The 24,924-nt window shown below is 41.3% G+C and overlaps 1 protein-coding gene across 4 annotated transcripts in view; it reads right to left on the bottom strand.

The window, feature by feature from the left end:
• Window positions 1–24,002, bottom strand: part of ENO4 (enolase 4) — a 52,427-nt gene extending 28,425 nt beyond the window's left edge. For all 4 annotated transcript variants that reach the window (XM_078389605.1, XM_020779959.3, XM_072995496.2 and 1 more), the window contains exon 1: window positions 220–24,002. In XM_078389605.1, coding sequence (XP_078245731.1) covers window positions 220–603 — 384 coding nt within the window. In that variant the 5' untranslated portion in view covers window positions 604–24,002. The remainder of the gene's footprint in view (window positions 1–219) is intronic.
• Between the last annotated feature and the right edge of the window lie 922 nt (window positions 24,003–24,924).

Raw genomic sequence — 24,924 nt, 5'->3', positions numbered from 1 at the left:
CTTGCGTTGTGGACTGGATCTACAAAAGCCTCTGCAACGACCTAGAAAAGCAGTAGAAAAGTTGCGGTCCCTCCTCACGGGTCCCGGTTCGACCTTCCTCCCGTCCCCCGATCTCTACTCTTGGGGGCTTTTCTTCCAGCCTCCGGGGAGGGCAGCAGGCAAAGGCTTATAGAGACATGGGGCGGGGAGAAGGTGGGCGGGGGGGGGAACTCCACCTACAAGGTACCCGTAGAAGTCGGCGGGGCGCTGGTAGAACATGGCGTTCAGCACTTCCTCCAGGCGTTGCGGCACTTCATTGTTCCGGTAATACTCGGCGGCCTGATGTTTGAGGTCGGTCACAGTGAAGCGTCGCTGCTGCTGCGGCTGCCCCCCTCCGGCTCCACTTTCCCGACGCGCCATGGCTTCCCGCTGAAGCTCAAAGAACCCGTTGCTAGGAGACCGTCGAACGCGCGCCTTCCCAGACTCGAGATTTCTGGACTCTCGCGGGATCTGGCTCCCGAACGTTCCACGTGGAGCTGGCTGTTTAGACTCCTCTCCTAATCCTGGGAAGGTGCAAGTTCGCCTTCCCTGCCTCATCCAGCCCACGTGGGCTCCTTCCCCCATTTACTTCAAAGGGAGCTCTGCTGAATGCTGTGGGGTTTACTTCTGGATGAGCCGTCATCGGGTGGTCCTTCCTGTTCGTGTCCCGGCAAAAACGCAGGGTCCATTTTCTCATAAGTAACTCCACGAGCGGTCTGTTGAAGCTGGGCTGTAGGTTATGCTAAGGGTGGTTCCAAGTTAGGAGGAGCAGGAAGCGTCGTGCTTTCGGTCCTCCTCCTCCTCTGGCCTCTCCTGTAGAGATGCCGCCCCATGGGGAGAACCCAGAGATGCCAAAGAAGGAGGGTAGACGAGCAAGATGGATGAGAAGTCTAACCCACGCAGGCACACACACACACACACAGTCGTGTGCAGTTATTCACTCTGTGCTCCATTCGTGCAACACCAGCCCTTAGGAACAGAGGGTTATCCGACCAACAGGGAGAAGTATTCTGGCCCCAGTAGTGCAGAGCTGGCTGGGCTCCCTCCTCTGCTGAGGGAGAGAGCAGGCAGTCCTCCGACATCAGCCACTTCACCCCTCCTTCCTTCTTCTCACACACACACATATCTGCCCTTGGTGGCGGCATAGAGTAGAGCTGGCTCAGTGAGGAGAGAGCAACTACAAGGTCAAATACGATAGGATTTGCTCCCCTTATAAAATGGGTGAATTCTAAGTACAGTACAGGTACTTTTTTTGAAAAAATTGACTGCATGACTGATTCGAATTGGTCCGACCCTTTCTGCTCCCAAAGCAGCTTTTTAAAAAATCTCTGCTGCTGGGAGGCTTCTACTTTTTCAAGGCAGAACAATTTGAACAGGCTTTTCCCTGTATGATTAGTCACAATTTGTTCCTGTAAGGACAGCAGTGTGTCTGTAGATGGTGTTTTGGTGATATAGGAATTGGGGTGTGATGTTCAGAAGATGGGATATACAAAAGAAAAGCTTCACAGTTTTAATATGGAGGATTGGGTGCTAGTCCTGAATCTTGTCAAACACAGTAAGCTTCAGATTGTGGGGAAAGCACTTTTGTTGTGAAACAAAAGCTTAGTGCTGTTAATTACTTAATTGGCTGGTCTGAATGTGAATTGCCTCTGCAGATCCTGTTATGGTTCATTAGGAAGCTGCTTTCTCATTTGAAGCTTCAGACTACTACATTCCTCAAAAACTTTTCTATAAAAAAAAATAACATGGACAGGTACTTTACAGTCTAAGAGTGCAAAACATCAAAAGTTTGAACAATAATTTTGCAAAATACAGTATGTTCACATATAGTCTTAAACTGTTGGCATGATAAATTGTGGCCAGGGGTGAGGTAATTCCTGAATGCATTACTTCAAAGTAAGGCAAAAGAGTTTACTGGGATGTTTGTTATTATTTTAGTTTTTATGTTTTTAAATTGTTCTGATGGTAGGGATATAAACAAACAGAACTGCTGGATAGCTCAATGGTTTAAGTATCTGGGAGTTCAGTTCCCCATTGTGCCTTCTTGACAGGTGCTAGAATCAATGATCCATATCATCCCTTCCAGCTCTGCAGTTCTAAGATTAATGTTATTGTTATTAAATACTGTGAATGAATAAATGCCAGCACTGGAAAAATGATAGTTTGTATGTCAAAATAATCCATACTTTATTGTGATGGGGACAAACTGCTGTGAACCTCAAACTCACAAGCTATACTCTCCTCCAGTGTGGTCTTGAAAAGGAGATGAAAAGGTTTTGCTTCTAATTTTCATGAACTACAATTTAGCTTTGCCTTTCAGTGTCAATCTCTGGTCAATCTTAAATAGGGTTTGTTCAAACAAACCAACTTCATATCCTATGGTTTGCAGTTAGCATTTTTCAAATAATCCAGGTAGGTTAAACTAGAGTTTCTTGGGTTTGGATGAGACAACTGTCTGCAGTTCATACAAAACAAAAGCAAGACCTTCCAAACGCCTGATCTTGCATACTCCTCCCAACTTTGGTTGGGAGGAGTATGCAAGATCATGACTTACTGAAGTTCATTCCTATCAGAATAAACAACCATAATTTATATTAATGTACTAGTACTGTCAAGGCCTGCATAGTCAAAGCTATTTTTTTTTCCACTAGTGATGTATGGAAGTGAGAGCTGGGCCATAAAGAAGGCTGACTGCCGAATAATTGATGCTTTTGAATTGTGGTGCTGGAGGAGACTCTTGAGAGTCCCCTGGACTGCAAAGAGAACAAACATATCCATTTTGAAGGAAATCAACCCTGAGTGCTCACTGGAAGGACAGATCCTGAAGCTGAGGCTCCAATACTTTGGCCATCTCATGAGAAGAGAAGACTCCCTGGAAAAGACCCTGACGTTAGGAAAGTGTGAAGGCAAGAAGAGAAGGGGACGACAGAGGACGAGATGGTTGGACAGTGTCATCGAAGCTACCAACGTGAATTTGACCCAACTCTGGGAGGCAGTGGAAGACAGGAAGGCCTGGAGTGCTTGTTCCATGGGGCCACGAAAAGTCAACATGATTTACCGACTAAACAACAACAACTAGTACAGTCATTCTTTTCATTCATGTTAGAACTGAACTTCAGAAAATCGCACTTCAGATATGACAAGTGATATCCTAAATCTATATTTTAAAATGTGCAAACTGTATAAGCACTAAAGTAAATTATACAAATGCAGCTGATGAGATCTAGTAAAGTTGAATCTCTGTGTGTAACCTTTCTTTGACCATATACTTGAACTTTTATTTCCTTAAACATTTCCATCTATAAAATGGGGACACCTTTTAAACACTTTTTGTTGTTATATACAAGAAAGGCTACTGTAAAAAATTAATGTTGATAGCATTCATTTATCAAGCTTGAAAATATTAAGAGGCATACTTTAAATTGCTCTTATTTATATGAACAACACATTACAACAAGCTTTGGGCACAGTTTGGTTAGAGATGTGTAAGGTCCTTTTATTTTTGAACACAGAGTGTGTGCTGTTTCTGAAGACTTCTTGGAGGTTGGTTATGATCTTTATTGCCAGAAATTTTCTAGCAAGTACCTTTTAGGATCAAAAAAAGACTCTTTGAACAGCGAAATTGCTGAAGATTACCATCCTGAAAGGGACACAGATTACAGCTTGCAAAACGTCTAGCTTGGATAAAGGAACCAAAAAACCCTCCTGACTTTACTTCTGTATTTAAAAACCCTTTACTTTTGATGAAAAGAAACATTTCACAATCTAAATGATCACTTTTAGCCTGCAATTTCCTCACAAAAAACTTTCACTTTGTTACTTTCTTCATTCGTAATTTTGTTGAACTAACTGAAAATGGATACACTTAAAATGCTGTTAGCTGTATACTTCCTCAGATCTAAAATCAATGTGTATGGACCTCCCTCATTGTATGTTCACTTCAGTGGGCTGGGAAGTAATGAAGAAAAATCTTCACTGAATCGTTTTCGTTTCCTTTCACATCTTTTCTAAAATATCACAGTACCTCTGTAGGGAGTTAATCCCTCTACATGTCTCTGTATTCACCAAAGAAGTTTCTAAATTGAGGAACCATTCCATAAAGGGGGTGTGCTCATGATTGTAATATATTGCTATATCCAGTGAGTTTTCATTTACTTACAGGAAGTATCTTGCAAACTCACTTTCAATTCCACATGTGAAGTTAGTGTCAGAACTTTAGTTGTCTACTTCCTTCAATATTTTTTTAACTAAATTGAATCATCTTTAGTAATACTGAGAAATCATTGTGTTCATTGAGCAATAAAATAGCAAATGAGATTCAGTGTTGGAAACTGTAAAGATATCCATTTATAGAGGGCCCAGATATCCCAGCTTCACATATGTGCCAATGGCATCTTAGTTGGCAATGATTGGCCAAGAAAGGGTTCTTAGAATTGCGGCAGAGAGTTTGATGAAAATGTTGATACAGCATGTGGCTGCTGTCAACAAAAACATGCACACGGACACACTTTATTAGGTATACTTTAAAGAAAAAATCAAGAACAAAACTGTTACTATCATGCCCTTCTTTAAATTCATAATCTACCACATCTGGAATACAGTATAAAGTTCTGATGATCTACATTTTAAAAAAAATGCAGAAAGGGCAACCAAAATGACCAAGGAACTGGAGGGAGTCCCTATGAGGAAAGGTTACAATATCTGAGGTGGTTTAATTTAGAGGAAAAGGTGAGTAAAGGAGGACATAATTATATATCTGCTCAGAAGCAGATCCCACTAAAATCAAAGGAATGTACTGTTGGGTAAATGTGTATAGAATTTAAGTCTAAATGAGATAGTACGTTTCATTTATGGATTTGCAACCGTCTTCAGTTTCTGGGATAACTGAAGCACTGGACTATTATACTTTTTTGAAAATACTGTATTTTGACCAGTTTAAAACTACTTTGTCAATACTCTCAGAATTAATCTGTTTGGGCAGTAAAACTTACGGTTTAAAAACATTTAAAATTTTGGTTTGGAGACTATGGTTTGCTGCTAGTGTCTGCGTTTGATACTGCCTTTATGAATAAGAAAGGAAAGGATTTGTTAAACCTAGCATGGGCATCGTAGCATCTTGTGTCTTTATTTTGATACCTGTTTTCTGAAATGGTCCAGAAGTAGTTTGTGACTTGCCAGATGCAGGGTAGCCACATCTTTTTTGTTGCATTTGTATTTCACCATATAAAAATGAGAATGTTTTTGACTTTGACTCTTCAAAGGGTTTTCCTATAAAAGTGATCTGGAATAAGTGATCTTTTAAGAATCCTTTCTCCCCTCAATTAGGGTAAGATGGTCTTTGACTTCCAGCTGCTCTACAGCTCTGGGCTACAAAAAGAAACAACTCAACATAATTGCTTAGCTCACTACAACCTGCCACTAACTCCTAAGCTTATGGAAAATGGGCATCAATTTTCCCTAATCCATTTGGAGATTGTAGTGTGTAAATTCTTACATGCCACACATCATAGGTTATTTACATAGTAAAGAGAATGATTTCAAGGCTTACTAAGGGATTCCATTGTTCTGATATTATGAAGGAGCTATTGTAAGCTATCATGTCAAGGCTTACTTAAAGACGTATTAGTTCAAGGATCATTGACACAATAGACTAATGACTCTCTTGGCAATGTTGTCATTTGTTGTGTTAATGTGCTTGCAGACTATGGACCTCGAATTCTACATCTTTTGCATGTCTGTTAGGCTTCCACATCTATTATTGCTAGGCCCGTATAAAGATATACTATGTCCTATTTTAAAATGAAAGATCAAGAAAATCTTAATTATTTGACAAAATATTTTAAACTGTTGTTAAGAAATCGTAAGAAAAAATGACACCATCAGAGGTTTTAAAAATCCATATTGATTCTTCTAACGCTAGATCATGCATGTTCAGACAAAGGTAATAAAACAGTTTTTCATTCTAAGCTGTTCATAATTCAGGTTTTTTTGCCATTGTTCTGTTCATTGTTCTGTACATCTGTTCATTGATGTAGATTTTTTGGAAAAATTTGAAACAGTACATTTTCAGACTTTCCAACTCAATAGAAATCTGAGTAAGCACGATTATCTAGATGATTTTTTTAACAAGCATAGTATGTTAATTCTACATGACATACAGACACCTCAAAATGTTTTTCCTGCCTTTAGAATAAGTGAACTAAAATGCTTGATCAAGAAAACAATTTAGGGCCTGTCTAGATGGGGGAATTTGGGTTGGTCTGGCTGACACATAAAAGGTTCTTATCTTCAGGATGATCTATTTTATCTCTCAATTGAGCGATCCTTCCATTCACACTGGAGATGTTTATTCTCCCATGAAAAAGGTCCACACAACTCTTTGGTTTGCCAGTTTACTCATGTGTAAGTTTATCCAGTTTACTCATAAGGAGCAAGGCAAGCTCATGCCAGCACTACTGGCACAAGAAGAGAACTTGGGGGTAGGGGGAGAAGGTTAGGGAAATGGAAGGGAGGTAAACTCCTCGTTTTCCTTCCTTTGTCTTAACTGCAGTTCTGCTGGGGCTGCACTGCCTTGCAGAGACAGAACCCATGGAGTCAAAAGCCCACTTCCCCACCTTTTCCCATCATCATTCAGCAGGCACCAGTAACTTCCCCTTTTTATTGTTTTTGTTAAGTAAAGTCGCATATTGAAAGAACAATACATCCACCTCGTATAATATTAGAATTATGCTGTGTCAGTTAGTAAAATATTTTAAAAGATGATGATGAAAATAGATGATGGGTTTTTCCCTCCTCCCACCTATTATATCACAACCCACCTATTATGTTACAGGATGAGAACACTGCCCATTGCTCTATTTGAGTGTGAACTAGCCATTCGCACAGGCTACAAAATGGGATAATTGGGAGCATGCCAAATCATACAGACACACACCCCCAAAAAAATCAAGTTTCTTGTCCTGTACCAGAAAGATGTGGGACAGCTCATACGAGGGGGCAAGAGGGGTCAATGTAAGTAGAAATGTGTGGATGACACAATTTGGTTCAAATTAAATCATACCAACAGTAATCCAAATACTGATCTGTATACCTGTCTGGCCAGGCCCTTAATAAAGTATACTTAATGTGACTTAAAGATTTTCACCTTAAAAAGGCAGCTTAAAGTATTAAAAGATGCACAGTATAAAACCTGAAAACAGTAAATTATTACTGTATTAAGAAAATTAACAAATATCATACTTAAAACTCAAAGATAAAACTAGTACCGAAAACTCATTAAAAACAACAAAAATACAACAGTCCTAAAGAATCTCCCTTAGACAGCCAGTCACCTCCCCCCCCCCAAAAAAAACTGCCTGAAGTTTTTGCCCACTAGCAGAAAGACAGTAAAGATAGGACCAGCCTGGCCCCCCATGAACAGGAGTTCCAGAATCTAAGAGCCACAACAGAGAAGGCCCCCTCCCATGTCCCCACCAAACATACTTATTTTGAAGAATAATACTGCTCTTACATTTACAGGGTGGGGAGAGGAGGAAGTGAAAGCTTTTGTATTATATATTGTTGAGTAACTTACAACTTATGGCAACTCCTATAAGATTTTTGAGGAATATGAGATATTCAAGGAGTGGTTTAGCATTGCACACCCCAACGAGTTTTGATGGCCAAGTGGAGATTTAGATTCAGTTTTCCTGATTCTTACTGTGATGCTTTATCCACTACACGACACTGGTTCTCAATGAGACTGTTAACATAACAGTTTTAGGATTCTAAAGAACTGTGTGTGATCTGTTCACACAGAGGTTCATCCTAATTTGATGCAAACGTCTCTGTATCACATTCTGCCATTTAAATTGCTTGTGCAGACCACATATAAATGTTTAATTATCCCAGGAATGTGTATATCAAATGTTCACACATCACATAACCCCCTTCTCTCAAACCCTTCTCTACCATTATCAATACCCCCTTATCCACCCATTCATCACCATTCAAGTCCATTCTTTTTTAATGTTTTCACAAGTGAAATAGCACTGAATAGACAAAACATAGTCAGCATTTGAGTAATGCAGTATCAGTTTGCTTCTAAAGTAGAAAAAATATATTTTAAAAAATACAATTTGCTTTACAGTTGTAGTCCTTGCCAACAGGAACAGAAGAAGGCAGGCAAAATGAAGACAATTCACTCCCAAACCACATCCAACTCTGTGTATCCTCTGTCATGTCATTTTGGCATGCCCAACAATGGCCTAACGGTCTGATACAGGTGATCATATAAGCAAGACAAAATAATAATATTGGAAACATTGGGGGGGGGGACAATACGTTCTACCAGCCGGACAAAGTATAGTGTACATTCAAGCTAAAATATCAGATCTAGTCACAATTAGCACTAACTCTGTGTAGTCAGTGAAATTAATATTGAAAAGCAAAAAAAGCAGCACAAACAGCAGGACAAATACCCATCTGGGCCATTGCTCTTTAACTTACATTCCTGTGCATGCCTTTTCAGAAGTAAATCCTATACCAGATGAGCATGTATAAGGCTGGAGCCTTTCAGAGTTTTCTCAGCCCCTCCCACATGTTGGCTGACAGATCACTGATTGCATCAAAACTGCTTCTCTGCTAGTGGAGAGCAGTGCCACTAGTGCAGAGTACTTCCACTTTGGGTGGAAGGCCCCCATCCTTAATTGTTTTTTTGGGGGGGAGGAACTGCATTACTTCTGAAAGTGGAGCCCAAAGCAAGACATCTCAGGGGCACAGGATCCAAAATCTCCTTTTCCCCTCAAATATCCGTAGACTGAACTCCAAACGTCCATGGTCTAGAGCTAAAATAATTATTTTCCCATCTACTAATAACAATAAGAAGATTTTTTAAAAATTGAGATGTGCGGGTACCAATTCTCATCTTGGATGTAAAGAACCTGCTTGGCTTAGGAAGTGGTGGTTCCTGGGTCATGGGACTGTACCTCCCAGTTTTGGAATGCTCTGCAAATTTGGTTTGACAGAGTTTAACATATGCCAAGGACATGCTCCATTTCATAACTTACCTGGTTCTAATTATGGAATTGTAGCTGTGCGAAGAAGTGACCTGTATGTTATAGTTGTAAGATTGAAGAAATGTGGCAAAGAAACAGGACATAACCTACATGGTGTCAGTTAGGAACATGGAGCTGAGAAAGCAATATCCAATTTAGTTGAAAACAAGCAGAGTTTTGGGAAAGCTTTTTCATGAAGCTTGGTGACAGTAGTTGTTGCCAGTGATATCTGATCTGGAGCAAGGTGGCCTTTGCTTGAATTCCCAATATATATTGAAGATTTATATGCATAAAATTTAATGCAATTTTGGAAAATGGTTACCTATAAGAAAAAGATAAACATGGACAAATAATCTACTTATTAGTACAAAGAAAACAAACCCACCACCCAAGTTCAAAGGAATTTAAACTTGTTTATGCTCTTTTCTCTCTCTCTTGGTATCTGCAGTCATTGACTTTATTTTGTTTAAAACATGTTATGCATATGCAGACAGAGATGTTGAAAAAGCAGGGAATTATTAGTGGGAAACTATTTTGTTTTTCCCACACAGAACAATCTTCATTAATAAAATGGTAAAGGTAAAGGTTCCCCTTGACAATTTTTTGTCCAGTCGTGTTCGACTCTAGGGGGCGGTGCTCATCCCCGTTTCCAAGCCATAGAGCCAGCGTTTTGTCTGAAGACAATCTTTCCGTGGTCACATGGCCAGTGCGACTTAGACACGGAACGCTGTTACCTTCCCACCAAGGTGGTTCCTATTTATCTACTCGCATTTTTACATGCTTTCGAACCGCTAGGTTGGCGGGAGCTGGGACAAGCGATGAGCGCTCACTCCATCACGTGGATTTGATCTTACGACTGCTGGTCTTCTGACCCTGCAGCACAGGCTTCTGCGGTTTAACCCGCAGCGCCACCACGTCCCTTACTTCATTAATAAATAGCCATTTTATAATGTGCTGATTTACCTTTAGGAGAGATTTGTGAGTGACTTTCCATTTATTACTCAATTATTTGCGTAGTTATTACAGTAATTATTCAAGCTTTTTCATATTGATAAGGTTGCCATGTTGAATAAAGTAAAGCTTAAAGCAGAGTTGTTCCTTGTCAGTCATAAGGCAGATCAAGAAACAGGGATTCAATCTGTGCTAAATAGGGTTACATTACCAGTCCAGCCCCTGTCAAGGAAGCACAGTGGGGAATCAAACTCCCAACCTCTGGCTCCTGTTTGGATATCCTGGACAAATTATCACCAGCCTGGCAGCTCTGGAAGTGGGAGACATAGTTCTCCTCAAAGAAGAATAAGGACCATTGCATGTGATGATGGATTAACTTGAATGCCATCTGGAGGTGTTCCAGGCTGTGGCAATCTGTATGGACCTAGATTGGGTACACGGCCCCTTCCAGCAGGTGTGCCAAGTGTTAGAACCTACCTTGATATTTAGGAGACCTTTTCCCAGATGGTATAGTTGCACTTATTAGAGTCGACTTGAGGAAGTAGCACTTCTAAAGTAGGAAAGAACCCAAAGGCTTGGAGAAGTAGTGGAGTATTGCTCCCACAATCACAAAAGAGGCACCTGTTTCCAAAATTAAAGGGTGTGATGATCTGGTTGTTTCAGGCTCAGAAATAAAAGAAACCCTTTAGCTGCTAGAAGACTCATTAGACTGCTTCATGCCATTGATATGACTTAAAGCCACAGAGCAGATTGATCAGAAGGGCTGTTAGGCCAGTAAAATTTGGGATTAACCACCAGTATTAGTTGGGAAGCCCTAAAAATTGCTGGGTTTCCTTCACACTTTAAATGGACTGAGTCCATTTCAACCTTGGCTGTGTTCATTTCAGTGTCCTCCAGGGAGATGCCGTGGCCCAAGAAGGCCACTGGGACCTGCTAGTGTAAAGCCAGAGGTTCTTCATCCCTTAAGCTGTACTGGATGAAGAACCAGCATCTCCTGGAGGAACTGGGTCCTCCCTGGCAGAGCCAGGCACTGCCTCAGTCCATTGTGTTTCTTCTTGGTTCTTGTTTTCTCCTACTGAAGTGGTTTGTTCTCCCATTCTTCTTCTGAAAAGGAACCATCCCAGGTAACTCTAGTTGCAGCTTTTTTTCTAGCTGCAGGTGATTCACTGCGTGTAAGGCAATTATGCCTCTCGAATGATGTATCTCAAACAGTTTCATGGAATTGAAATGAGCCCTGTGATATTAATATGGTGGTTCTTTGCCGGAGCAAGCATGAGACAATATTTTTTTTAAAAAAAAAGAGGAAGATCTGCTAATATTTTAAGTGTAAGGTTTCAAATATTTATATAGCATATAAAAAAATCCTCCAGTATTTCTCAGCACCTCAGTTAAAATATTTTGTACCACAGATAGATTACTGAGATACAGTATAATGTTATTTATTCAAGAAAACATCATCCAGGAATCTTATTAAATACCACAGTAGGTTATTTGCTGTCAAGAAATCCCTTCACCCATGAAGAATACGTAGTTAGGCATGAAATGGTATAACTCCAGCCATTTTTGTTCCCCTTCATGCCTTTAGTGTAATAATTAGCTAACATGTTGACTCACATCCTATTCTTGAAAAAAAATAATTTTTGCTAGTAGCTATTGAGCAAATCATTGATGGCGGGGTGTGGCGGGGGGGGGGGGAGGCTGGTTGTGAAATGTGAGCTTCTTGTGTGTCACTGCTGCCGCCAAGTGACAGGCAGTGAAGACTTCAGAGAATCTGAGCTGCTCAGAGCAGCAGTGTCAAAACTTCCTTTGACTGGTCTTTTCCAGTCCTCTTCCTAAAGCTGGCTCTGTGTTTCATGGAACACTGGGCAAAATGCCCTCTGTTGGATCTTTTCTTACACTGAGAGGAACTCTTGGACATCTCTGGCAATGGTTGCTGAGAGCGACTGTTATAATTTTCCATAACGCTTCAGAAGTGCCTGATGTATTTTTAGTGTGGAACAGTAGAGAATCTGAAACAAGCATTTACAGACTAGAGGGCCAAACCAACTTGTTACAAATAGCTAAGTCCTTAAAAAGAATAACTTCACTCCTGTTGCAATGTAATTGTAACTTCTGAGTTATGTTTCCAATGAAACCGGTGTGTTCTCACGAAATGGAGGAGGAAGAGATTCAAGTGCTGGCTTGTTCTGTTATGAGCACTGATGACAAAATATATACGAAACCTGTTATTTTGTACCATTATTTACTCTTAAGAAACAAGGAAAGCTTGGTAAAGAAAGGCAACAATTGACTATGTTTTCAAAGGTTTGTCACATCTCTCTTTCATGGAGGGCCTGGCTGTTGCCCCTAGGTTGCCGGGTGGCATTCTATTTCTTAAATGTATGGAAGAATCTCCATAGGGCCTACTGTAAAGAAGCATACTTCTGACTTCTAAGAATGTTCTAAGACAGCAGATGCTATAAATGTAATCGGTCACAAGGAGACAGTAGTATAAGCCCTTGGAGACCTCACCATTCTTCTGTGGAACTGCAATACTTTAGAAAACTCATTTCCCACCAAAGGCACGTTGCTGGAACATGGCAGAAGTTAATGGACAATGATTCACAAGGGCCATACACAAACACATAACACTGCAGCACTGGAAATGTACAAGAATCCTGCCTGAATTGGTTATAAGATTTCCTTGCTTTAGCTTCCCCTGAGAAGGTATTCTATGTTAAGCTTACTAAAGGAGAATGAATTGCAAACAATATAGCTCTGGTTTCTTGAACTCATGAGATGAATCCACCCTATCATGACATGGCACATAAAATGAATTATTTATTGTTTTCTCAATAGGCAATGCAATATGCTGCATTAATGCAAAATCACTCATTTCACACGCTAGCAAGGTTATGCTCAAAATCCTATAAGGTAGGCTTCAGCAGTATGTGGACCAAGAACTCCCAGAAGTAGAAGCTGGATTCCGAATGGGCAGAGGAACTAGAGGAACTAAATTGCTAACATACGCTTAGATTATGGAGAAAGCCAGAGAGTTTCAGAAAAACATTTACTTCTGCTTCATTGACTACGCAAAAGCGTTTGGCTGTGTGGACCACAGAAAACTATGGCAAGTTCTTCAAGAAATGGGAGTGCCTGGCCACCATATCTATCTCCTGAGAAATCTATATGTGGGACAGGAAGAAACAGCTAGAACTGGATATGATTGGTTCAAAATTGGGAAAGTGGCATGACAAGGCTGTACATTGTCCCCCTGCTTATTTAACTTATATGCAAAATACATCATGCGAAAGGCCGGACTGGAGGAATCCCAAACTGGAATTAAGATTGCCAGAAGAAATATCAACAACCTCCGATATGCAGATGATACCACTCTGATGGCAGAAAGTGAGGAAGAATTAAAGAACCTCTTAATGAGGGTGAAAGCATGCAAAAAACTGTCTGAAGCTCAACATTAAAAAAAAACTAAGATCATGGCCACTGGTTCCATCACCTCCTGGCAAATAGAAGGGGAAGATATGGAGGCAGTGACAGATTTTACTTCCTTGGGCTCCATGATCACTGTAGCCACGAAATTAAAAGATGCCTGCTTCTTGGGAGGAAAGTGGTGACAAACCTAGACAGCATCTTAAAAAGCAGAGACATCACCTTGCCAACAAAGGTCTGCATACTCAAAGCTGACCAGTGAAGAATTGATGCTTTTGAAATGTGGTGCTGAAGGAGACTCTTGAGGGTCACATGGATTGCAAAGAGAACAAACCTATCCATTCTAAAGGAAATCAACTCTGAGTTGTAATCAACTGGAAGGACAGATTCTGAAGTTGAGTTTTCAATACTTTGGCCATCTCATGATAAGAGAAGACTCCCTGGAAAAGACCCTGATGCTGGGAAAGTGTGAAGGCAAGAGAAGAAGGGGACAACAGATGACAAGATGGTTGGACTGTGTCATCAAAACTACCAGCATGACTTGACCCAACTCTGGGAGGCAGTGGAAGACAGGAGGGCCTGGCATGCTCTGGTCCGTGGAGTCACGAAGAGCTGGACACGACTTAATGACTAAACAACAACAAAATGCAGAATAATGCAGAATAATGCTGTTTTACTTGAAATAATGGTTCTAAGGTTAAACTGATCTTGGAGACCTCCTCTGTACATATAAATAAGCCACTGCTTTTCTATAAAGAAAACTATCTTCTGTTTCCAGTGTTTTACTTTGTGCCTTTCCACTAGCATTACCCACAGCCTTTCACAGAACAGAGAGAAAATAATGTCACTGCCAGACAGAGCAGCTAATAAAACCCCTGTTGTCAAATAAATCACTAGCATTTCATTGCTTTGAAAGAGAGATTAAGATCTTTCTTTTAATTTTTTTCCTTCCAGATGTTGAATGTTTCTGGACTGCCTCATTTACTTATTTTGATAAGTTAAAAACCATATACATAAATGTGTGTGGATGTGTGTGTGAATAACACACTACAGATTTGGGCACTCAAAGCCCTATACAAGAAGAACTCCCAATGTATCCTAGGTACCATATATTAGAACTTGAAGAAGTACAAGAGGTCAGGTTTCTGTTTTGCTCTGAGCATTTGTGTTCGTCTAAATATCTCCTTTACACCAAACTTCTCTGGGCTTCTGCCAACCAGAAGCACAGTCTTTTGCTTCATCTTTCTCATTGCTCTACAATTATTACTTTCTGCCACAGAATTTCAACAGAATTATCTACAGAATAATGCATCTTACCAAGGCTTGTTTTGACAACAATTATGGTAGCTTTCTGGTGTGCAGGATAATATGACTATGGCCAAAGTTTACCAGATATTGTTAGCAACAGAGGTCAAAATAAACTTCAGACCTTTTTATGGTTCTATATACATCTCTAGTACTGTATCACCAAGTAGCTGTTTTCTTCCAGGTGTGCTGGCAGCTACTGAAGCATTTGAACTATTTTCACATCAACAGTGTTTGGTTGCCCAAGAATATGACATCAGACCAAATCCTGTTGCTTAGTGTAGCAAATCTCACTAGAGTCAGCTAGGTGAAGCAATAGGGCACTGGTGTCAACAACACCTCCATCAGTTCCATTGATTCAATGGACCTTGTCCATTGCGATTAACTGTGCTAAGCAACAGGATTTTTGACTTAGGTTTTCTGTCCAGAATCCTGAGGGGGGGAAAGGTATGTCAAATGGTAAGTGGGCAAGTCTTTTGCACCCTCTGGTAAGGTGTCCTTAATGCAGCTAGTCACACATGGGTTGCAAAATAAGTCGCAGGGGCACTCCACCAAAGATGCAAACCTCACCTTATGGTTGTTTTTGCAGGATTCTGGCCTTTATATTACAGTGCAACTCTATATGTGTCTATGAGTTCAATGGGACATTTTCCCAAGTGAGTGAGTACAGACCTACAGCCTTCTTTCTCCCCCCCCCATCACCTTTCTCCCTACCCAAACCCTGTCTGTTGAGATGTAAAGGGCCATAACCAAAAAAGCCCAGTTCCTAGTATTCGTTGTTTTATTTTGGCCTCCTTGGGTGTTACAATTCTTAACATCAAGGACTGCGAGGAACTTGTGGGACAAGTAGCTAACCACAGAGCCTCATGGCGCAGTGGTTAAACCGCTGTACTGCAGCCAAAACTGTGCTCACAACCTGGGGTTCAATCCCAGGTAGCCGGCTCAAGGTTAACTCAGCCTTCTATCCTTCCGAGGTCAGTAAAATGAGTACCCAGTTCGCTGGGGGGGGGGGCAATGCGTAGCCTGCATAATTAACTTGTAAACTGCCCAGAGAGTGCTTCAAGCACTATGGGGCGGTATATAAGCAGCATGCTTTGCTTTGCTTTGTGTTGGAGGGACATTCTGCCAAATATTGAGTTCCTAAGTCATTAAGGGCTTTATATGTTATGAACTATATATATCTGAATATATTTCAGATTTCCTTACAATTCTCAATAAGAAGGGTGCTTTTTTCCCCTTTCTGTACTTTTTTCTACTCTTTGAGAAACTTTCCAGTAAATAGTAGTATTTGTCTCATCACAGGGGGAAATTTGATTTCTTTGAAATGTGGTGCTAGAGGAGTGCTTTGTAAAAATATGTACCCCGCCAAAAAAGACAGGCACATGGGTCATAGCTCAGATATCAAGCCTGAACTATCTCTGGAGGCAAAAATGTTGAAACTGAGGCTGTCCGACTTTGGGCACATCATGAGAAGGCAAGATTCTCTGGAAAAGACAAAAATGCTGGGAAACATGGAAGGCGGCAGGAAAAGAGGAGATGGATTGACTCCCTGGGTTTGGAAGAGCTGAGCAGGGCTGTTGAGGACAGAACATTTTGGACATTGCGTATTCATAAGGTCGCCATAGGTTGAAGGTGACTGGACTGCACATAACAACCACCACAATAGTGTCTCCTGTGGATGCGTGAATCTCTCAGTCTCGTTTTCTCCCACCATTAAAAAAATAAAAGAAAACGCAGAACGATTTCATTCCCTTTGGCATTGTCTTATCAAACAACTTGAACTGGACAAAACTCTTGCCCATCTGAACTGGCCAAATTCAATAGGCATTATTCCCAGCATGGAGAGGACACATTTACTTGTGTGCTGTGTAGCTGCTAAAGGTGAGGTGCCTCTCAGATTCAAGGAATCTGCAGTCCTAATTCAGCACTAATACAGTTGCATACATAAGAATTGAAAGCCAGGTTTTTAAGAGTGAAACAGTCAAAACCTTCTGCCTAGAAGGTGAATCAACCAATTTTGTTGTTTTCTACATCTGGATAGGGGTTTGTTTTCTCAATCTCAAATTCTTTCCAGCACATTCATAAAGATACCGGAGCGTTTGGGCTAATTTTATTTATTTTTAAAGAAATTGAATGAGACGTTCACTTTTCTGTATTCTATACCTACCCGTCTCACTTTTCATGTGTTGCTCTGTGATCTCTGCATTCAAAAACAAAAAAATAAAATAGCTGAAGCCTTATATATGGGTGAGAGTTTGTTGCTATTGTTGTTGTTGTTAATCACAAAGTTAAAGGTACTATCTAATTTAAAAGGCTGTAGCAAACATGATGTTATTATCCAGTTTGGTTCCGTTGATGAATCTAGCAGCGCAGTCATCTTTGAGGAGTCAGATCTACAGAAGAAAATGGCATTAATGTACATGAAGAGTGAACCCTGCAATGTTGTGAAAGGCTATTCAGAACTAAGTTGCACTCTGCTAAGTGGGGCTTACTGTCAGGTAAGCAAATGTAGGACACTAGCCCCAAACTGCAAATGCTGTTTCCCTTTCTAAAATTTGTTGCTTAATTAACATCTTTATATGTCATAGAAACTACTTCCTTTCAGAAAGCTAAAAGCAGCCACTCTGGTATTCTAACCCAGTGTTCAAAAAGAGATCGTCCATATGTAGAACCCCCATCTCTTTTGCAACCTTGTTCTTGAACTGCCCTAAGAGCTTTTCAATTGCTATGACATTTTCAGCCAAGGAAGCAATAGATGTTGCACAGCAATGTTTTTACAGGCAATTACTTTATCTTTCCCTTTATCTCTGCCCGTGAAAGGAACCCAAGTGGACCAAGTTAAAACCATTAGGCAAAGATTAGATATGGACACAGTAGGGGGAAAATGGTGGTGGGGGACCTCATCTTGTTAGCAGGTGCCTGAGCTTCAAGGCGAAGGGTTGTGTTTAACAAGGCTGGCCCTTTAAGACAATGCAGTGGGCTCACCTCCTGCGGCTGTTGACAGGTTTGATTCCTTTCTCCCAGAGCCCATTGTGGCCACAGTGGGAGGCTCCTGTGGAAGATAAGCCAAAGCAAGGCAGGGAATGAGAGCTTTTCAATGAGTTCCCCAGCTGGAGAGAAACCCCCTAAGTGAAGAGGTTGGGCCATGTCTGGGCATGTGATAGAGAAGAGGTCACATGTAAGCACCGGAACAGCAAGGACTTCCTGAGTGTTTTATGCTTAAGGTTTCTGACTTCTCTTAACTGGCTGTTCTTATTTGCTTAAAATAGTAAAGTATTTTGCTTAAAAGTACTAAATGCTTCTTTGTGATTGGCTTTTCTCTTCCACTGCCATTTGCACCTCTCTGCTCAACTACCAGTACACAGGTCTGGCACAATTTCAACTCATTCGTCACAATTCTGCCTTAAGAAAACCTGTGCGAATTTTATCTCAGTTGGCCATAGCATGGTAACCTTTTCATCTGACTGTTTGAAAAAGCACGGCTGCAACTAGCTTTCTGAGAATTATTTTGAAAAGGGGAGGTGGGCTTGCAGACCGTAGCTGTTTAAGAGCCTTCTATACATAAATGCCATTCAGATTCACTGAATGCTGTTCAGGTTTGGGGAACAGTTGAAAAGCCAGGTGGTTAGGAGTGACATGCAAAAATATTTTGAATGCTGTTTAGACAGTGTTTGCAATATTTAATCGATTAATTAGCTAGTTTTAAAATCCTTTGATCCTGTAGATATGGATGTAGATATGGATATAGCCACATGTTTGACCCTGCATGCACAGCACTGCATTAGAGGACTTCTATTTGTGCACCAAAACTTTACTTTCCTTCCTTCCTGTAGCTCTCAAATCTGCAAAAGGATTTCATCTTTTAGCTCAATGCCCATCCCTCACTTGAGGAATTTTAAAGGTTCGTCAAATCTTACACACACCTTCCTCTCCCTCTGTGTTCATTTGCACTCCTGTCTATTATCACAGCCCTGGAACTTGTTGTCAAGAGAAGGCAGAACCAACACACACTAGCAGCATTCCCAGTTGAGGTAATTCATAGGGGAGCCATTTAGATATGGAAAGAATCACTGCATAATAGCCTAATCCCTGGAAAAGCGAGTCTGTCCTTCTTTGCTACGGTTCTGCTTCAGTAGATTTCTTTATATATTTGAATTTCTCACTTCTGACACATGATCTATTTTTCAGGAAAATGGCATATATGAGTATATCCTCTGGGATGGGAAAAAGGCTGTTTGCCTCATTGTATGCCAACTGGCAGCCTTTTCAGGCAAACAAAATCACTTGGTTTTAAGGCCTGCAATGGCAGACATACTGCAACGCTAGCAATGAGGCTGTTATTCAAATTATTCAAAGTGAGTAAGAAAGAGGGAAAGAGAATCTGATATGGATATGCCATCTGTGCATGAACCAAGCAATATGCCTGTAACGGGTGCTTTTTTTCTCCCGTCTCCTACAGAGTCACCCATTAGCTCTTAGCACAGCAGCTCCTTCCATACCAAAGCTCACCTCACGAGCCATTGCAAGGAAACAAGAGCATAACATTTCTTGAGCCTAGAGCAGCATGTCTCCTTGTTTATCATTTAGCCATGGTCAGAACAGAAGTGGAGGGGTCGGATTGTAGCCTTTTCTTCCCCTCCTCCTCCTCACATCTCTGCCTGCTTTAGCACTGCATCCCAAGACCTTCAGGATAGCAGCAAACTGAACACTTGCCTTGCTTCCTGGCTGAGAGGGAGGGAAAGTAAAATTATTTTTTTAATCTCTGCTAAACCACCGCTGATGTGCTGCATCACTTAGTTTATTTTTGTTGTTGTTGTTGTTTTGTCTGAAGTGCCAATCAAGAAACTGCCCGCAGCCAAAACCACAATACTGAAAATTGACAGCGGAAGGAGCTTTGATAGCTTAAGGCTTGCTTCTTGGTCCATTCCCAGCAATTGCACATACTGGAAACAGACCAAACTAGAGCAAAAGATTAGAAGCCCTTGCCAGGAGCTCAGAAAGTTGAGGATGGGGCCCTCTGGGGACAAATTGGTTCTCTCTGGTGACTATGTCATCTGATTGCCAGGGAAAAAAGTGAACCAACTCATCCTCACAGGGCACCAAACAGCGGGACAAATGCCTTCTGATCAAGCTCTATAATTTAGCTAGAAACTGTATATCTCAAACTAATCCTCAACAACAAATAGGGTGAGCTAAATAGATAAGGGAAAAGTTGCTGGGAAAAGCTGAAGTCAATAGGAAAAGAGGAAGACCAGATAAGAGGTGCATTGACTCAATAAAGGAAGCCATGGTGTTGAGTTTGCAAGACGTGAGCAGGGCTGTTGACAATAGGACGTTTCGGAGGTCACTAATGCATACATCACCATACACTGGAAGTGACTTGACATAATGTGCATAATGACAAAAATAACCAAGACCCCATGTTTATATCTTTAATTTCAGCAGGTTTTCACAGAATAAATGTAAGAAATAATTGCAGAATAAACACAAAATGGGAATGTATCTTTTCCCCCTTTCCCTTTCTCTTTCTTTTTTCTTTTCTTTTTCTTATATTTACATGCTCTGCACTAGATTATGATCTAAAAAGTGCAATATATAGTTCTGTTTCTACATGTAATCTTATATTTGATGAGTAGATTTAATTCCTGAGAAGAAATGTCCTGTCACAGGTCATTTAACATTACATTCCTTAGATGCCTTTGGAAGCTGTGTTTTAGGAATATGCAGAATCTTCTTCTGCTGTCTCAAATCCCTTTCCTTTCCTTTCCATTCCTGGAAGAAATGCTCTGACTGATCTCAGAGATCATCCGACAGAGGAATCTGCCAGCAAATCTGCTCTGGTAGCTAAGATCTGCTAGCAAGAGAGTAAAAAAAAAAGAGTTGAGAAAAGTATAATGCAAGGATCGAGGTGAATGAAGCCAAATCCAGAACTCCTCCATCTTGAGAACATGCTCACCATGCCAGCCCAAATTTAGGCCAAGGTGAATATAGTCTTATCTAATTTCTAGCACACTTGGACTGGGAGCTGTTTGGATTCAGAACAGTTTTGGCTAGGATAGTTGCAACTCAGCGGGCCTTCAGCCTCTCGCCTAGCTAGAAGTGCACTCTTAGTTTTCTTTGAGCTTCCCCCACTTTCTCCCGCCCCTTTCATTTGAAAATAGGAAAGTTATCATCTTTCCCACATTTGTGGACTTGCTTATGCTTGGAACACATCCAGATCTGCTGGAAGATCACCCTCTGTTGTGCGGCACACATCCCATCCCCACCTCCAAGTTGGGGAACACAAGTAAACTATTCATGCAAAAAGAAAAAGGGGGGGATGTCTGTGTGGGGTGGGGGAATGATGCCACTGACATTCCCCATTGAAACGCCCTGGCTGTTCATTTACATTCACACTTTTTTTTCCACACACACAAAAAAGTTAACTAATGATGTTAAATGCTTTGCCAAAGGTCCTAGCAGGTCAGTAGCAGAAGTACCATTTCGGCCTAATTAGAGCTCTTCGGGTAGCCCTGGGGCCTCCTGATCTACTGGGTGACAAGCTGGGAGCTGACAGCTTCAATTGGCTGCAACTGGGGAAGGTTGGCCGGTCATGTTTTCTAACTCAGCCAGGTGTTAGCTGAATGAAGGACGAGGAAGGAGGGGGACATGGTCAGTCTGCACCCCTTGTTTGATCTCTCTTTCTTTCCTTTGCTCTATTTTGAGTCCTTCCCTTTGCCCGTCCCATCTTGTGTCAAGGTCAAGAATGGCCTGCACTAAATCAGCAGTTTCTCTTATTTCTGGGCGGTCATTAGCGGCAATCATCCTCCTTTGCCCGTAAACGCTGAGGCGTTGGTGCAGAAACAATATGGGGCTCCAGAAAGCCACCCAGTTCACTCACATTGTGAATCAAAAACCAGATGAGATGAATGAACACAGGAGATGGCAGAGCCCAGCCCAGCCCTTCCCCACCACGAGCTCTGTTTAAGCCGTATTAGAAACCAAAGCTAATATTGTTAATCATACCTGCACTTATCAAATGCCCTTTTCTAAGCCAGCCAGGCTTCATAGAAAATAAGACTACAATTATGTATAAAGAATGTTTTTTCCTTCTCCCCTCTTATACTTTTGCATTCTTACACAAACATCTTGAGAGAGTTATTTAGCTAGACAGTATTAATTGCCTTTATCATCCTTTTGTTGTACTATACTACTCATAAAAATATAAGTCTTGATCCAACAACTTTTTACATCTGAGCACAGAAGCTCCAGTGAGCATTTACTGAGGGCCTTCTTGGTCACAAAAAGGCTCCTCTGCTGAGGTTGGTTACTTGATTTATTCAAGATGGAGGTTCTTCACTGAGGGGCAGAGCAGTGATGCTGAGAAATAACAAAGTTTAATAATGCATGATACCTAGCTTAGTATCATGATAATGGCCAAATGCCATGGCTTGATAGCAATGTCTATTTTTTGGGCTGATTTTCAGGTAATCCTTTTTGTCCACCATTTGATAAGAAGCTTTTATCAGGATGTTACAGCAATAGCTCGTAGATCCGGATGCGGGTGCCCATCCCACAATGTTGGGGGGGGGTGTCCCTTTGCCTTCAGCAAGTTTATGATATGTGATAAATATATTTCATAGTATTTTATATACAGCATATATTTTACTTCTTTGGCAAAGGTACTGCATTCTTGTTTAATATATGGGGACTGTAACCTTTGGTATAGAGCTGTTCTTGGACTACAACTCCCAGGCCAATGCAGCTACTGGTAAAAGCTTTTGGGAGTTTTATTCCAAGAACATCTGGGGACCCAAAGTTGGCAATCACAAAGATCCTCATATGACCTTGGACAGCTCTCTCTCTCTCTCTCTCTCTCTCTCTCTCTCTCTCTCTCTCTCTCTCTGTGCCCAAGTTACTTCATAAGTTGGTCATAAGGATAAAATTGGAGCAGGACCACATTTTGTTGCCTTGAGATAAGGAAAGGTAGAATATCAGTGTAACAACGTACGGAATGATAATGATAATGAATAATGCATTCCTTCTAAAGTTGGAGGTAGTTGAGAGTGTGGTGGCTGATCAGCTACGGGCTCTTCTGGATGAAACCAATGCCCTGGATCCATTCCACTCGGGCTTCAGGCCACGCCATGGAATGGAAACAGCATTGGTCGCCCTGTCTGATGACCTGCTGAGAGAGGCCAACAGGGGGAAAATGTCTCTGCTGTTCCTTCTCGATATCTCAGCCACCTTTGATACTGGCGACCATGGTATTCTCTTGGGGAGGCTCTCCAAGCTGGGAATTGGTGGTCTGGCACTTGCCTGGCTCCATTCCTTCTTGGAGGACCGCCCCCAGAGAGTGCAGATTGGAGAGAGTTTCTCGGCCCCATGGATCCTCAACTGTGGGGTCCCGCAGGGCTCAATTATCTCTCCAATGCTGTTTAACATCTATATGAGGCTGCTGGGAGGGGTCATCAGGGGATATGGGGCTTCATGGTATCAGTACGCTGATGATATTCACCTCTACATCTCCTTTTTTCCAACAACAGTGGATGCTGTCTCGTCCCTTGAGCACTGCCTGGGGGCTGTTCAGCAATGGATGCAGGAGAACGGACTGAGGCTGAATCCAGGCAAGATGGAGGTCCTTCAGGTGGGTGCCCCAGACATCAGTGGTTTGGGAAACTCCCTCTTTTTTGGGGGGGGGGGTTGACTCTTACCACCAAGACTGAGGTTTGCAGCTTGGGTGTACATCTGGACCCAACGCTCACCATGGAGACCCAGGTGTCATCAGTGGTCCGTTCCATACAATTCCACCTTTGGCGGATTGCCCAGCTGCATCCCTATCTTGATGTGGGGGCACTCACCACTTTGGTCCATGCGCTCGTAGTCTCAAGATTAGACTACTGTAATGCGCTCAATGTGGGGCTGCCTTTGAGATTGATGGGGAAACTTCAGATGGTACAAAATGCCGTGACCAGACTTCTAACTAGGTTGAAGACACACCAACATATCCCACACTGGCTGCCTTGCATTGGTGGCCCATTCATTTCCACATTGATTTCAAAGTTCTTCCGATTACTTATAAAGGCCTAAATGGTTCAGGACCTCAATATCTAGCAGAGGGCCTTCTCCCACCCAATTTTGCCAGAGGCACTCCTTCTAGCCAGGCCAGGCGACTGAGGGGCCTGACGCCGAGGGAGGCCTGGAGGGAAAGGATGAGGAGCCGGGCCTTCTCAACAGTGGGCCCTCACCTCCTAAACAACTTGCCCGTAGAGATCTGCCAGGCTCCCTCTCTGGGTGTCTTTAGAAATAAACGTAATTCAGGCAGTCTTTCCCTCCTGCTGGATCTTAATATTTATCTTTTTACATCTTGGATTTTTACATATCTATTGGTTCTATTGTTTTTAAATTGTGTAATGCTGCCCAGAGTAGACCCAGTCTAGATGGGCAGGATATAAATATAAACAAACAAACAAACAAACTGGTATTAATGTAAATATTTCAATTTTAGATTCCACCTGAAAAACCAACAGTCCTTTGCCAATTAGTGCTTGAAGAAGTAGAAATTGTGGGTATAGTGAATCCTTTGAAGAAGAAAAAAGTAGCTTAAAATAGATATTTTTATGTTCACTTTAGGTTATCTTTTCATCCTTTACAATAAGCATGTAATCCAGCTATTATTCTACTATTCATAATGCAAAATACACAAAAGAAAGCCCAAGGGATAGGGGTCTAACTCTAGCTCATAATACAAAGTTTTAATATTTAACTTCTCAAGGGTCTTGTTGCTATGAAGGCTGTTTTTTTTCATGTCAGTAATTAGATTGATTGTGGTAATGAAAAATCCATCCTCAACCCAGGAAAGTCTTAAGTGAGCAGAGGCTCTTCCAGACGAGGCTTCTGTTTAATTCACTGAATTTTTCGGAATTGTCCCACTCTTAAAACAAATTGCTACTCTCTAAATGGGGGAAGACAACAACATTTATTTATTTATTTATTTATTTATTTATTTATTTATTTATTTATTTATTTATTTATTTATTTATTTATTTTATATCCCGCCTATCTGGTCGGTTAAGACACATTGTGTCACAAGTTAAACAGACAATTACCAAAAATAAAATAATATAAAATCAGAGAAGGGAAAGGGGAGGAAAGTACAACTGAAGGGGCAGTGGCCTCATTTGTCTGTCTGAAGAGACAGTGAAGACAA

Source organism: Pogona vitticeps, chromosome 3 (assembly GCF_051106095.1).
Source record: "Pogona vitticeps strain Pit_001003342236 chromosome 3, PviZW2.1, whole genome shotgun sequence".
Classification (NCBI taxonomy): domain Eukaryota; kingdom Metazoa; phylum Chordata; class Lepidosauria; order Squamata; family Agamidae; genus Pogona; species Pogona vitticeps.
The sequence above is the reverse complement of the archived record's forward strand: the minus strand, read 5'-3'. Positions and strand labels throughout refer to the sequence as shown.